The sequence below is a fragment of the Spea bombifrons genome, chromosome 7 (genome assembly GCF_027358695.1).
Source record: "Spea bombifrons isolate aSpeBom1 chromosome 7, aSpeBom1.2.pri, whole genome shotgun sequence".
NCBI classification, from domain to species: Eukaryota; Metazoa; Chordata; class Amphibia; order Anura; family Pelobatidae; genus Spea; species Spea bombifrons.
Window position 1 is genome coordinate 9,962,541 of NC_071093.1, and position 13,943 is coordinate 9,976,483.

Here is a 13,943-nt window from a genome sequence, read left to right on the forward strand (position 1 = left end):
TCCTCTGACACTTTTCTAACACAATTGAAAATAAATCATAGTAAGGCAAGATAAAACAGATATGATATGTTGCTTTATATCAAACGATCAAAAAGTTATAATTCTGCATTAAACTATGTGTATGACTACATGTGTAATATTTTTTTCCAGGTATGTTTCTAGCCGACCTCATTGAAAGGTATTTCGTTTCACCAACCTTGTTCAGAGTTATCAGGTTGGCTAGAATTGGAAGAATCTTGCGTCTCATTAAAGGAGCAAAGGGAATTCGTACGCTGCTATTTGCGTTGATGATGTCGCTCCCTGCTTTATTCAATATTGGTCTCCTGCTCTTCTTGGTGATGTTCATTTACGCCATTTTTGGAATGTACACATTTGGCTATGTTAAGAAAGAAGCTGGAATCGATGATATGTTCAACTTTGAAACTTTTGGCAACAGTATGATCTGCTTGTTCCAAATTACAACATCTGCTGGGTGGGATGCTTTGTTGGCTCCAATTCTCAACAGTGAGAAACCTGACTGTGACCCAGAAGCTGAACACCCAGGAAGCTCTGGTAAAGGGAACTGTGCAGATCCATCATTTGGGATTTTCTTTTTTGTCAGTTATATCATCATATCATTTCTTATTGTTGTAAACATGTATATTGCAGTCATTTTGGAAAACTTTAGTGTTGCTACAGAAGAAAGTGCAGAACCTTTAGGGGAAGATGACTTTGATATGTTCTATGAAGTTTGGGAAAAGTTTGACCCAGATGCTTCACAGTTTATTGTATACAACAAGTTGTCTGACTTTGCAGACTCACTGGAACCACCTCTTCGTGTACCAAAACCAAATAACCTCAAGCTTATTGCAATGGACCTCCCTATGGTAAGTGGTGATAGAATTCACTGCCTTGACATTCTCTTTGCTTTTACAAAGCGAGTTTTGGGTGAAGGAGGAGAGATAGATTCACTTCGTCAACCAATGGAAGAACGTTTTATGGCTGCTAATCCTTCGAAAGTTCCATATCAACCTATCACAACCACCTTAAGAAGAAAACATGAGGAATTATCTGCTCTAGTTATCCAACGTTCTTACCGGCATTACTCCATCCGAAAAAAGTTAAATGTTGTAGCCGTATTGAAAGAAAATAACAGTAAATCTTTTAGTGATCAAGTTACAAAAGAAGATTTAAATAAATATAATGAAATCCTGCCTGCTGATAAATCAAACTCATTCACCTCGTCAACCTCACCACCTTGCCATGACAGCTTAGAAAATGAAAATATGACAACACAGAAATAGACTATGAATACTATGAAAGAGGCATACAAAATAGTGTACTCTGACGTTGTATATATGATATATAGTTTACAATTTGTAAAGGCATCTTTAATTGTCAACAGATCTCAAGTTCAAGGTCTAATGCCAAATACACCTTATATTATTGATGATGTATTTAGTGCCTATAAAACCATACAATAATGACATTTTGTATACAAACATTACCTTTGTGACAGGTTGATGAGCTTACTGAGGGTATTACTTTAATTACTGAGAATTCATGCCATATTCCTACTCTCTCGTAATTTATGAATACATGGCTATATATTAACAACCACACTCACCAAAGCCACACTTTGTTTATCATATGCTTAGTCCGGGCAGCGTGTAGAGCTCTACCGGTAAGTTGGGGGGGAGACAGGAGGATCCAGGTCCCCTGCATCGCTGCAAAGAATCTGGATCTTAGTCTCATAGTCAGACCTAGTTGAGGTCTGATTATAAGACCCCAATTATTTTTCAGAGCATATAACAGCGTATATATTAACAACCACACTCACCAAAGCCACACTTTGTTTATCATATCAGACATGGTGTTAACCTCTGCTTTATCACCTAAGATGCCCCAACAGGAATCACTCCTTATCATACCACATGATGCCCATAAGATATATTCTGTAATGCAATACCAACGACCATAATCTCCAACAATCATGCTTGATTGGATTTAAAAAAAAAAAAAATACCTATTCCATGCTCATATGGATCAGTGATACAAAATGTGAAATGTACATGCTAAGTAGAGCTTAGCTTATTCAAACTGTTGAACTAAATAACCAAGCTGACGCCACAAACCTAAGATATAAAAAAAAGGACTGAAAGTGAAAACTGATGTATTCTGCTGGGTGACACATCGCCATTCTTTTTCCTTTTAAAACAAGACAAACCCTAATGAAGATATTTTATAAATCATACCGCAGTTCTCTACACCACTACAACCAAGCTTTGTATAGCTGTATGGGATTACCAGTTAACCTGTCTGATAATTTTTATGTGCCTCTATATAAGAAATGTTTTTGGTTATTCCAAATGTTTTTTTAACTATATTCTGTATGAACAGATTTGCTTCTGTGTAAAGTGCTCTTCTGTATAAAAAATATACTGAATGCATATGTAACGATTTATAATGAAAATGAATGACACTTTTCTTTGCCATGCTTCTACTAATATTATTGTTAGCGGTTTTCAGCAACTAATGAGACAATTATTTTTAACAAAAAAAAAACACTAGTAATGTTTAGAGCTATTTAACTTGGGGCAATATGTCTTTCAAAGAATAGCAAGTACACTGGAACGCTTTTTTATTTGGTGTATTGATTAAAAAATATAATCTTAATGTTCTTGAAGTGAATGCAGGTGCTTGTATATAATTTGCCTTTATTCTACTATATATGCAGTCCAGGGATTTTCATATATGAAGCCATATTATACACCAGTTTAAAGAAAATGCCCATTAGGTCATAATATACAGGTAAAGAAACAAATTGTAAAACGCATCCTATGACTGCTAAATATAAGGAAATGTCTTAAAACTAAAGATTTTCAAAGCCGATACCAATGTAAGCGTACTTCTGTTCTCAGTCTTTTGTATATAATTCAAAAAGGGAATATTTATAGTGGCTGCTAAGATATCTGTGTTATTTCAATGCGTCAGATTTATTTAATAAATTGGAAAAAGATTTACTATGCCAATCAATGAGCTTTGTTCTGTTATTATTACAGTTATTAGTACATTGTTACAGTGTGTGCGTCTTTTTAATATAATTGAACTGGTTGGGCATCTGGACAACCACCACTGGCATCCTCTTGCCCCAGTTCATTAGATTTCCAAGAAATGGGCTTTGACATGAATATCGAGAGGGAGTGAAAGCTAGTGGTTAGGGGGAAACGAATTTCAGAAGTGTGGGGCAGCAAGAATGAAGACTTGTAAGTGTGCAAAAGAAGAGGTGAAGAGGGACGAGAGCTTTTGTCCATGGAAAGAACATAGAGAAAGTTGTCATCTGACTTGTAGATCTTGAAGTCAACGGCAAGGTCTTGGGCATTGAGAGAGGATTGAGGTGTGGAGGGACAGAGAAGTGAGTTGGAGGTGGAAAAAAGGAGTGTTGTGGGATAGAAGGAAGGGAGCATATGAGGGTGGAGAATAAGAAATGCTAGGCAGGAGAGAGGGCAGAGTTGTAGGTGCATAGTGTAAATTTATAGTGAATGAAGTCTTCACTAGATTTGGATTTTCTGCAGTGCAACAGCAATTTTGGAGAAAGCTCGTGTTTTAAGTATGCCATGGTTGACACCTAAGTTGTCAGGGATATTGTATGGAGATTAGGGCAATGCTATCAAGAGATGACAAGGATATTATCCGGCAGCGGGCTGTGGATTTGAGGAGAATGTCAAAATGCAACATTGGTAAGTGGTATTGTAGGAGAAAAGGTTAGAATGAACATGATCTCGAGAAAACGTTAGAATTAGACCATTGTGAAAGACCAAAAGAAGAGGTTAGGGAGAGGAATTTGAAGCTGGTGATGTTGTTAGATGAGTCAGGAGGAATGTTAAAATCGCCCAGAATGATGCCTGGGATATCAGAAAAGATAAAGAAGGGAAGCCAAGCAGAAACGAACTAAAGATCACTGCAATGTTAAAAAAACAGGGATGGAATACTCTGTATATGCTTAAAGGTGCAATTTATAATTAATAAAAGGCACATGGATTACTGCCTTATGTGTTGTGCTGTAATTGTATTTAAGAATAGTTCAGCTGTTTACAATTTAATTAAAAAAACCCCAAGCATTTGTGTGTTGTGACCATCTCAAACATAATAGATATCATCACTTACAATACCAACAAAGCGCTCTCACTGATAGAGGCTACCGACTCGCGTTTGTGTACACAAAAGGGCATCCTGTAAAGCAAGCAACTTTTATAGACCCTTTGAGACAGACACACGCTAGGTAACAGGAAGCACTCCCTTCTTCCGCTCCAGACAGGAAGTATCCATGCAGTAAATAATTAATTGCATGCTGGGATTTATTTAACTTTCTGTCACACGTCCAGAGGAAGGGGAACTCTGTTTGGGCAAGTCCCCAGGAATAATTATGGCTTATTATTGCTGAACCAATGCAAGCACTGCTATGCTTAGGTCTTTATAGTTCATGAAAAAGAACTGATGAAGGTTGAGGAGAAAGTACCGATTAAGGATAAGCAGAGGATTGAGCATCTTATATGAGATGTTTAAAGTAACCAAATAATTAGATACATTTGTGTACCACCAATGATTCCACATTGAATGGAAAAAAATGTTAAATTTCATGGATATTTGTCAGGGTTTGTAGTTAGGAGATTATTCAACAGCTGGTCGTGAGTAAGTGGGTGATGCAATAATTTATATACACACAGATGTACACATATTTAGGAGTTTATCCAATTTAAAGCGAACAGACGCCTTGTCTGGTACAGAGACTAATTAAAATGTGCCATGAGGCTGGCATTTAAGAGCTATCAGAAACCAATTAACCAAAGGAAGGGAAATATTATCTGTTCAAAAAAAGGCTTTCATACCTTCCAACATTTTAAATGGACAAAGAACGGACAGGTTTGTTTTAAGAGGAATGTTTGAAGGCGTAATTTCATGGAAAGGCATTGTCAAAAATGTTAAAAGACATCATGACTGATGATTAACTATTCTTTATTTAATAAATAAGTAAAAAATGTTTTGTATCTGTTTTATACAGTTAATAATAGAACTATTACATAAAAGAAATCTAACCATTTTTCGGCAAACAATTAAAAAAAAAAGTGACTGTTGCAGTTTTGGGAGAACCTCTGACTTTCCTGCCTACACGTAACTGTTTGCGGGGATTCTTTAACATACACTAAAAAATGTTGTTCAAAGGGGAACAATAATTTATGTTCCATTTACATACAGCAGAACGTACAGAATGCATATTTACCAGAGTTTTACGCCACTACACCAGAAATTATGTGTTGTCACGCACAACTCCACCTTCAATGAATAAGTGCCATTGGGATGTCATGCTCCATCCACATTATGTTTATTCATTGGGAGGGCAGACAGGAAAGTTTCCAGCAGAGTTTTGTTTCAGCTCCCGACTTAAACTGTGTCTCCTCACCCATTGACGTATGCATAATGCAGGGCCAGACCAGCTCGTCTTGATGGAGAAACTTGCCTGTACTGACCCTTTACAAAGAATAGCTAGATGTAAACTCTTTAGTAACTTCAGTAACTCTACTACAAACTTTCCTACTAACTCTCCCTTTAGTGAATAAACCCCAGTGTGTTATGCACACCGAACCCTCTTCTCCTTCCTTTTTTATCTGCACAGTGCATGATTAGTTGATAACAATAAACAAGGCAAATATTTTCTGTCGATTACTGTCCTGGCATATTTGTGACAGTTGGCACTTATGAGAAGACACCAGAGAACTGTATTTATATTTTAACAAGGTCACTAGTTTTTATATAAAGAAAGGGTTACGACAAATAGTGTGTTAGTTTTGGGCACTTGGGTAACAGCTTCTTATTATTTGTCTCCTTTTTATGTGTATTTTTATCTCTCCCCACCTCATTTATCTACACACACACACACAAATTATTACTAAAGCTGGCAAATAATAAAATAGCCTCCAGATGGCACCAGTGAACTTGTGCAATTATAGCACATCAGTTGTGTGCTTCTTTTTACCGGTTACATTATCTCCACTATTAAATCAGGCATGGTGCTGTAAAACAAGATACAATGATCATGAATACAGATACAGTTATTAAAATTAAATTTTACATCTAGGTTACCCTTTTTGATGCAAATCAGGTTCTAAAAGGCACAGTGTGCAACGGTCATGCCAGGGATAATATAGCGAACACACCCTACTCATCACAGAGCTTGCATCAACGCAGCTGGCTTAAAGAATGAACTTTCCTTCAGCTCTGCACCTCAAGATCAAAAATTACAATTCTCTCAGCTCCCTGGCTGTTCTGATAAATTATCTCCCAAATTAAAATATCATCAGACACGCACACTTCCACTCACACACACTTACATGTACACGTTCATGCTCACACACATACACATTCATGCTCATGCAAACACATATACATTCATGTTCGCAAACTCTTACACATTCATGTTGACACACAAGCACACCTATACATACATTCTCATTCTAACATACATACATATGTACATACATACCTCCCTTACCCTCTCATTCCCTTTCTCTTTTCCTTCATCATTCCTCCCGTACCTCACCTTGTCGCTAGCAAAATGCATGAACAGCCTTACTTTTACTGTGGGGTCACGTAACCTTGTTACGTGATCCCACTGCATTCCTGCCACCCAAGGCTGGTGCAAGTTGTTCTCAAAGGGCTTTTTGAGCCTAGACCAGGTCAGACTGGCCCTATGTACAATTTTGGACCGTCATGGGGGTACAATTCCCCTCCACCCCACCATCCCTGTAATCTACTAAATGAAGACTCTAAACATTATATTTTTCGGCATTTACTTTTATTGACCTGTTCACAACCCCTGTCCTTATTGCTATGTCCAGTATTTTAATTTATAGCATGAGCTTAATGATTTTAATCACTTGTTAGTCTACCAGACATATCTGTGAACTTTCAGGATCTGGCTTGACTCAAGCAGGCGGGGCTTGTGATGTACATGGGTGTGGCTATCCAAATGTGTGGGTGTGGCTAGCTCCAAATGCCTTAAATCATATGAGAGTCAGCTTATACAATGTAAAAAGGCAATTTAATTTTTCTTTCATTATACATGAGCATTAAATTGTGTAGGACTAACTGGAAGCTCTCTAATTTTTTTATTGTGATCATTAATCTATTTTATTATTAATTGTATTTGACAGTCAAAAGAAAAAAAAACAACAACAACATTAAATGTAGGGCATTACCTACGATATTTTCCAAAGTACTCCACCGGAAGCAAAAGCACTTATCGGCGAGAAGAAAGAACTATCCCCTGCTACTCATGGTATAATGAAGGTTTCCATAGAAACCCACCGATCTATATATTACTGTGAGACATACTTTCTTTTCATGAGCCGTCATACAGCTGTTAAGCTGGTTTGATAGTAAGAGGTTGCTTAGCTTGTACAGACCGCAGCCAAATGAATATAGGAAGCTGTGTGAAATTAGTATTGTCACGCTGTGATTTCTGCTTCCACGTCCATTAGTGTTTTTTTTTTATCTAACTTTGCATTCTGCTATAGAATTTTAGATTACTTCATAACTGCGCTAATGGATTTGACCCACTTTATTTTGCATACACGCGCCATTTTTTTTTGTTCAGTGTTAATATTATTGTAAGCTGCTTGTTTCAAACTGCTGTCATTTGCTAAGTGGCCCATATCATTTTGTATCAGAAACTGCCGATGAAACCCTGCTATATGTACATTTGTTATTTTACCGACCTGTTCCAATGGAAATGGGATAGGGCATGAGGGGTAGGCACGGACATACAGTTTGTGTATATTATTTAACCTTGAGATGGGGAACTCACACTACAAGCACAACCAGACTCATTAACACACACTCATACACTAACACACACACTCACATACCCATGCTAATATATCCAGAGATCACACGAGCCCCGTGCCCTTGGAAGAGGGAGAACTCCAGGTAGGCTACACCCTGGGAAGTTCCCAGACATGCCAATAACCATGCAGATCTTCAAAAAGTCAAGGTGGCTGCTCCCATTGGTACATATCTTGGCCCCTTTTTTTGTTTAATGCAAAAAATGCTTTTTACACATTTCTTTTATTTCACTGAATAATAAAAGGTAGAAATCGAAAAAAAAAAGGACCACTTCAAGTAATCTGTGGTGGTTTTTCAACAGGAGCCTCGCCAGAAGCATAAATTATATTTTTGAATAATTAAGAAGAAAAAATGATGTGGCGCCTTCTTTGCAGCACCAGACAACACCTTTATCTAGCATCGCTTACAGATGGCTTACATTATAGATAGAGGAGAAATAACTAGCGCTAATACCCCCGCTCAGCCGTATCAAACCTGATGTTATCACTCGTCAATGCAAAAGCCAGCGCAGTTACATTTTCTGCAGTAGTACTTGTGATTGAGCACTGTTGTATTGTACATTACAGCTTACACAACAGCATGTTGTGGTTACAGGCTCGTAGCCCCATCTGCTTTTGTCTAAAACACATTTTTTACTTTATTCCTTTATTATAATGTAATTTGATTTTCCGTTGCGTGTGCTTAAACTCTACTTTCCTAGAGCGCAGGTCAACCTACCCCTTATTAGCCCTTCACTGATGTGCGTACTTAAAAGCTATGCAATCACAGAAGATGCTGCCTGTCTCGGAGACGCATCCCATGTGATCAGGCAGACACGGCCATTGAGAAGCAGTAGGATGCAGAAGGAATCGAGTCTTTGTGTGCAGTGGAGATCTGGTGCCGAAAAAACAGCACTCCCTGTATAAGATGCATTGGCAACCTCAAGGGGACACTAACCATTCCGCATCCTTTAACCTCTGAATATGCTGCACCCTCTGCCAAGACAATCAGCATAGAATAGAATACAATTCGGAAAAAAGAAGACATATTCAAAACAGAAAAAGATCGGGTCAGTCGCTGTTTTTTCTTTCTTTTTTTGAGACAAGTATTTGGTTACTAATATGTTGATTTTATTTACTGAATAGACTACTGTAAGCAGGTAATGTATATGAAATGCGTGATCACTTATGAATGAATGATTTCTGTTAAACAATTTAAAAATGTCTTTTGTGAAATAATTTAAAAATTCATTATAATTTTTATAATTGGAATCAGCGATGCTTTTTTGGTCTGCTAAGTGCATACTGCATGTCTAGATTTCATTTCACCAATTATAAACATTAATACTGATTATTTATACTTTAAACAACCACATGGTATATATATCTATATCTATATCTATATATTTATTTATTTATTTAGATAAATTGGTCACAATTAATAAATAATGATAATGTATTAGACATCAAACACTGAAATAGGTTATGGAATACTAGACATGTTGGTTTTGTTATCAAATAAAACAATGTATAGGGAAGACTTTTTTTTAGGTACATGTGTTTTAACTTATTAATGATGGCTGTGATTTATAAAAAACAGCTTTGTGCGCAAAATTTGATATAATTTAACGTGGACCTGTCATTTTCCTACAGTATACTTTATAGACCTATATGATTTTCTACAGGTTCAAAATAATCGATAAATATGTATAGGAACTCTGTATTCTCATGGTACTTGTCATTGAACCTGCATAATTATTCTGAATTATTTTGAACCCCTCCCCCTTTGATTAATTTTCCCTAGTGCATCCCAAAAAAGTAAGATCATCGTTCCCTAACCGGTTCCCATACCAGCCATCCTGGATTTTGGGATCAAAACATAATGTTCCCATAAAATATTCAAAGGAGGACATTTTATGTTCCTTCAGGGTCAGTTATTACGCGATAGGACTAGTACCAACTCTGGATCTGGATTTCGTCCTGGATATTATTTTTTATTTCATTTTAATGTTATTATTTTTATATATTTATCCTTTATTCATATGTATTTTTATCACAGATAAAGATGTGGTTATTGTATAAAGCATGAGTAAAGGTAAATCGGAGATTACCCTGTAACTTACTCTGTACATTAATCATCTGCTGCCTATAATATTGTTGAAAAAGAACATTTATAGAGTTAATGACTGCATCTGCTTTTGCAGCTCTGTTAGTCATTGGTAACAGTGAATGAGGCTAGCAATGAATTGATTGAAACTGGAAACCCAGCAGAAAAACACAACTGCACAAAACACCAATGTCTGCAAGCTGATTACCGGGACTTCTTAGAACAACATTTCTAAAAAGTCCTGTTCAGCCCGTTCAACATTTGCATTTCACCGGTCATAAACACCTCCCCCCATAACCCTGAAAGGGTTTACGTGATATAATGAAACCCTTTCTCTTCCACCATTTTGAAAAAAAGGAAAGTATGGCCATATTGGTCCAAGATAGGATGGAGTCCTCATTCAAAGGTGATGAATTGTTGGACTAACATTAAAAAGGATGCAATGCAACGTAAGTTTTCAAGACCTCAGACGATCATCCCCATACGTCTGTTATCAACCTTCTTGCTATCAACCTTTTACACATGGGACAGAAATATATAGAAACAAAGAATCAGAGTTCCAGAAGCATTGACAATATTCCCTCCCATTGTGTATCAAGCCTAGTTTTATGGTACTAGACTCTTCTAAAGCTACAGTGGGAAAGTTTGAAGAAAAATCACACTATTTCCCATAGAAACATAGAATTTGTTAATAACTATTCGGCCCATCTACTATGCCTATTATTCCTGATGTAAGACTCAGGTCTTAATCAGTTCTTGGTCTCGTCTTAGATTCTGGATAGCGTTATGCCTATCCCATCCATGTTTAAACTCCCTTACTGTATGAGCCTCTACCACTGCTGGTAGGAGGCTGTTCTGTTTATCTACCACCCTCTAAGTAAACTTCCTTACATTACATCGATATCTCTCTCTACTTTTAGATAACAACCTCTTGTTCTAACATTTTTCCTCCTATTCTGCATTAGAGGTGAAAATGTTCATTTCAGTAAAAAAAGAAAATCTGACTTTGTTACAATCAACATTATTTTTATTAGAACCCCCATAAAGCTTTGTTTAAATTCTAACACTAGATCTTTGATTTTGGTCTGATAAAAATATCCCTATCACATTTGCCCCAAGCAATCAATTTTTCTTTGTGACATCTACCAGACCTTCCCTTTCTTAATGTTAGAGAAAGGGGTTAAGCATCCTGACCTTGTGTTTGTTAGTAGATATGAATGCACATAATCCTCCCAGCCCTTAAATCTCTGATATCTATGTATCACAGCCGTAAAAGTAACCAAGAATAGATCTGTTGTATATTTCACAGGACAGATGCTCAGGAGAGGAAAGGATTTTCCGTTGTATTGGAAATGTCTTGTAGATTAGCTGAGCTGTCAATATAATGAAAAACGTATGCTAATGACTGTTCCTGTAGCTAATTAACTTTGAGACTGCGAAGATTTTCACAGTACAGCAGTTCGGTCTTACCCAACGTTGTCAATTAATAAAATGTCATCGGAAAAATTCAGCAGCGGCATCGGAATTTCTACTTGGCATAAAGTACCGTCTTCTTGTGGATGGCTCCAATTATTCTAGAATTGCCAATTTTTCCATACAATTCAAAGCAAGGAATATATATCCACCTTCCCCTCGCATTAATATCTTTTTTGGATCCTCCAAGAAATATTTATTATTAAAGCAATTTATGACAGGTAACGTAAGTCAAGCGCAGGTAATTAATGATGTTGACATCCGGCAGCTCAACAAACTTTATAACAACATCATGCAAATTTCATCACCCGTTACAAACAAACCGAGGCTTATTTAGTAAGAAAACCATCAATTTAAACAACCATCAATTTTTACGTTTTGGAAACCTTTTTTTTTTCATGACAGCTTTTAACTGATTTATGATGTGTAAAATCACCCGTTTGTGAACACTGAATGAGTTTGACCTTTAACTCCAGAAATATCAAGGTAGCTGTAAATTGACCGCATAAACTAATATGACCTTCTCCTGGGTTTTTAATACCTTCTACTGCCTGCAAGTCAGATGATTTGATTTAAAACAAATTGTTACAAAAACCATAATCATGTTTGCCTTATCTGGGAGAAACATTTGACATCAAATACATTATTGATTACCTAAATGTTTCAGGCTGGGTAAATATCATAACATTTTAGTAAAAACCTCAATACTTTACTTTTCCGCAACTCTATTTATATTTTATACCTAGATTTACGGTATATAGCATTTGCTTGCATTACAGATACATATTATACATAGAATATTTTTATTATTTAAATCCCAGTTTTATTAAATGTCCTTATTCATCTACTCTGCTGAACTTCATTCTTAATTAATCAGCTTATCAGGTAGCTCTGAATGCCTAAATGTTGCCTCATTCATACTTTTTTTTTGCTGAGAACAGTTAATATTCATGTGACGCAGAAGCATGTGCTGATAGGTTGTTGGCACAGTAACTGAAAAACCTTAAAATGTTCTGTTTTTATTTGATTAAATCTTCTGAGGGAAAAGTGCCAGATTTGTCAAGTTGTCTTTTCTTGATATACTAGGGAGTGCAACCTATGCTTTGTCTAATTGGATCAGTAGTTTTAATGTACATTTGGCTAGATATATTAAAGACTACATAAATCGTAACGGGGTGCAGTATGGGGACTACCCATCCATGCATGGACAGTATTGTCCTCTTCAGTTTAGTGTGAATGGTTGTGTTGGTGTCACACAGAAATGTTTCAGGCCAGCCCAAAGGCTAAAGCTTCCTGCATATACTGTATGACCAAAACACAAAAGGAAAATACTTTGAAAATACTTAAAAGAACAGTGCTTTTTTAAGAAGTAGCGAAACCCAAAATGAACTCTCATCTTGTTCTATTTTCCTATAGAATACACATGGTCTGTCTCTATTAATAAGGACTAGACATTTAAACTATGTTGTCCCCTTACCAACATTGTACACGCGTTACTTGACTGCCTGAAAACAACTAGTGAGTACTAGCTTCATCAGACGAGGTACATAACATAAACATACCTGGGAGCTGTCCGGGTTTGACCCAGAGTCCCCGGTTAAGCATTGCTTCCCTGGATCTCCCAATCAGTTTCTTCTTTCTCTAGAAAAGAAAGTGGTATTTGGTCATCCCCACTACCCACCATCTGTCTACCCACTGAGCGCCACTATCTGTGACTAGCACCATCATACATGTGACTAGCTCTGCCTCTTCAATGAGCCAGTCCTCCCCAAGAGGGAGAGCTCCAGATAGCATACCCTGTGAAGTTACCAGGTATGTTGATAAGAGCTTTGGGTTTGTACTGACTAGTTGCATGGATGGTTGTACCAGTAATGTCCCCACCTGAATTTTGCTTTGCCCTAGTTTTTTCAAAACAACAAAAGATTTTTCTGTATCATTTTCTGAATAGTTTTATTATTACTATGAATAATGGTTACATTTTAGGGATATTAGAGAATGTTTCCTTTCAGTGTATTTATTTTAATTTGTGATTATTTAATTTGCTTGGCAACGAAACCCACTGTTAAGTGGATCATCCCTTTGCTACTCATCGTATTCCCGATTGTAATGAGCTTCCAGAAAATGAGGGCATCAAAAAATGTAAGGGGGGCAGAGAGTTCGAATTACAAAAGGCACTGTTTCTCCAAGGACACTTATGGAAACATATACCATATTTCATAAATGGTTGCTGATATAAAAAATACTTGATTGCATTGGTTTTGCATTGCTAGATGGCTTTGCTAGAAGGCCAGACAGGGGACCTTGACAGGTGGTCTTGGCTGTTTTAGGATAGCGTCCACCAAGTGATGCAAGTGCGGCCCCCGTCTGGAAAAGCGCATGCAGCAATGCATTTCCAGCCAGCGACAACGCGCTACAACACTCAATCTACCGCTGGAGCTGCAGATTAATGTATATGGAGCACTGTTGGCAAGCTGCCCTCCAGGCCTTTACCGGTGTGCCAAAGG

At 37.0% G+C, this 13,943-nt stretch overlaps 1 protein-coding gene across 1 annotated transcript in view; it reads left to right on the forward strand.

Moving 5' to 3' along the window:
- The window catches only part of LOC128501687 (sodium channel protein type 2 subunit alpha-like), a 36,562-nt gene extending 35,007 nt beyond the window's left edge, over positions 1 to 1,555 (forward strand). The window contains exon 27 of the mRNA XM_053471252.1: positions 151 to 1,555. Coding sequence (XP_053327227.1) covers positions 151 to 1,283 — 1,133 coding nt within the window. The 3' untranslated portion in view covers positions 1,284 to 1,555. The remainder of the gene's footprint in view (positions 1 to 150) is intronic.
- The last annotated feature ends 12,388 nt before the right edge of the window (positions 1,556 to 13,943 follow it).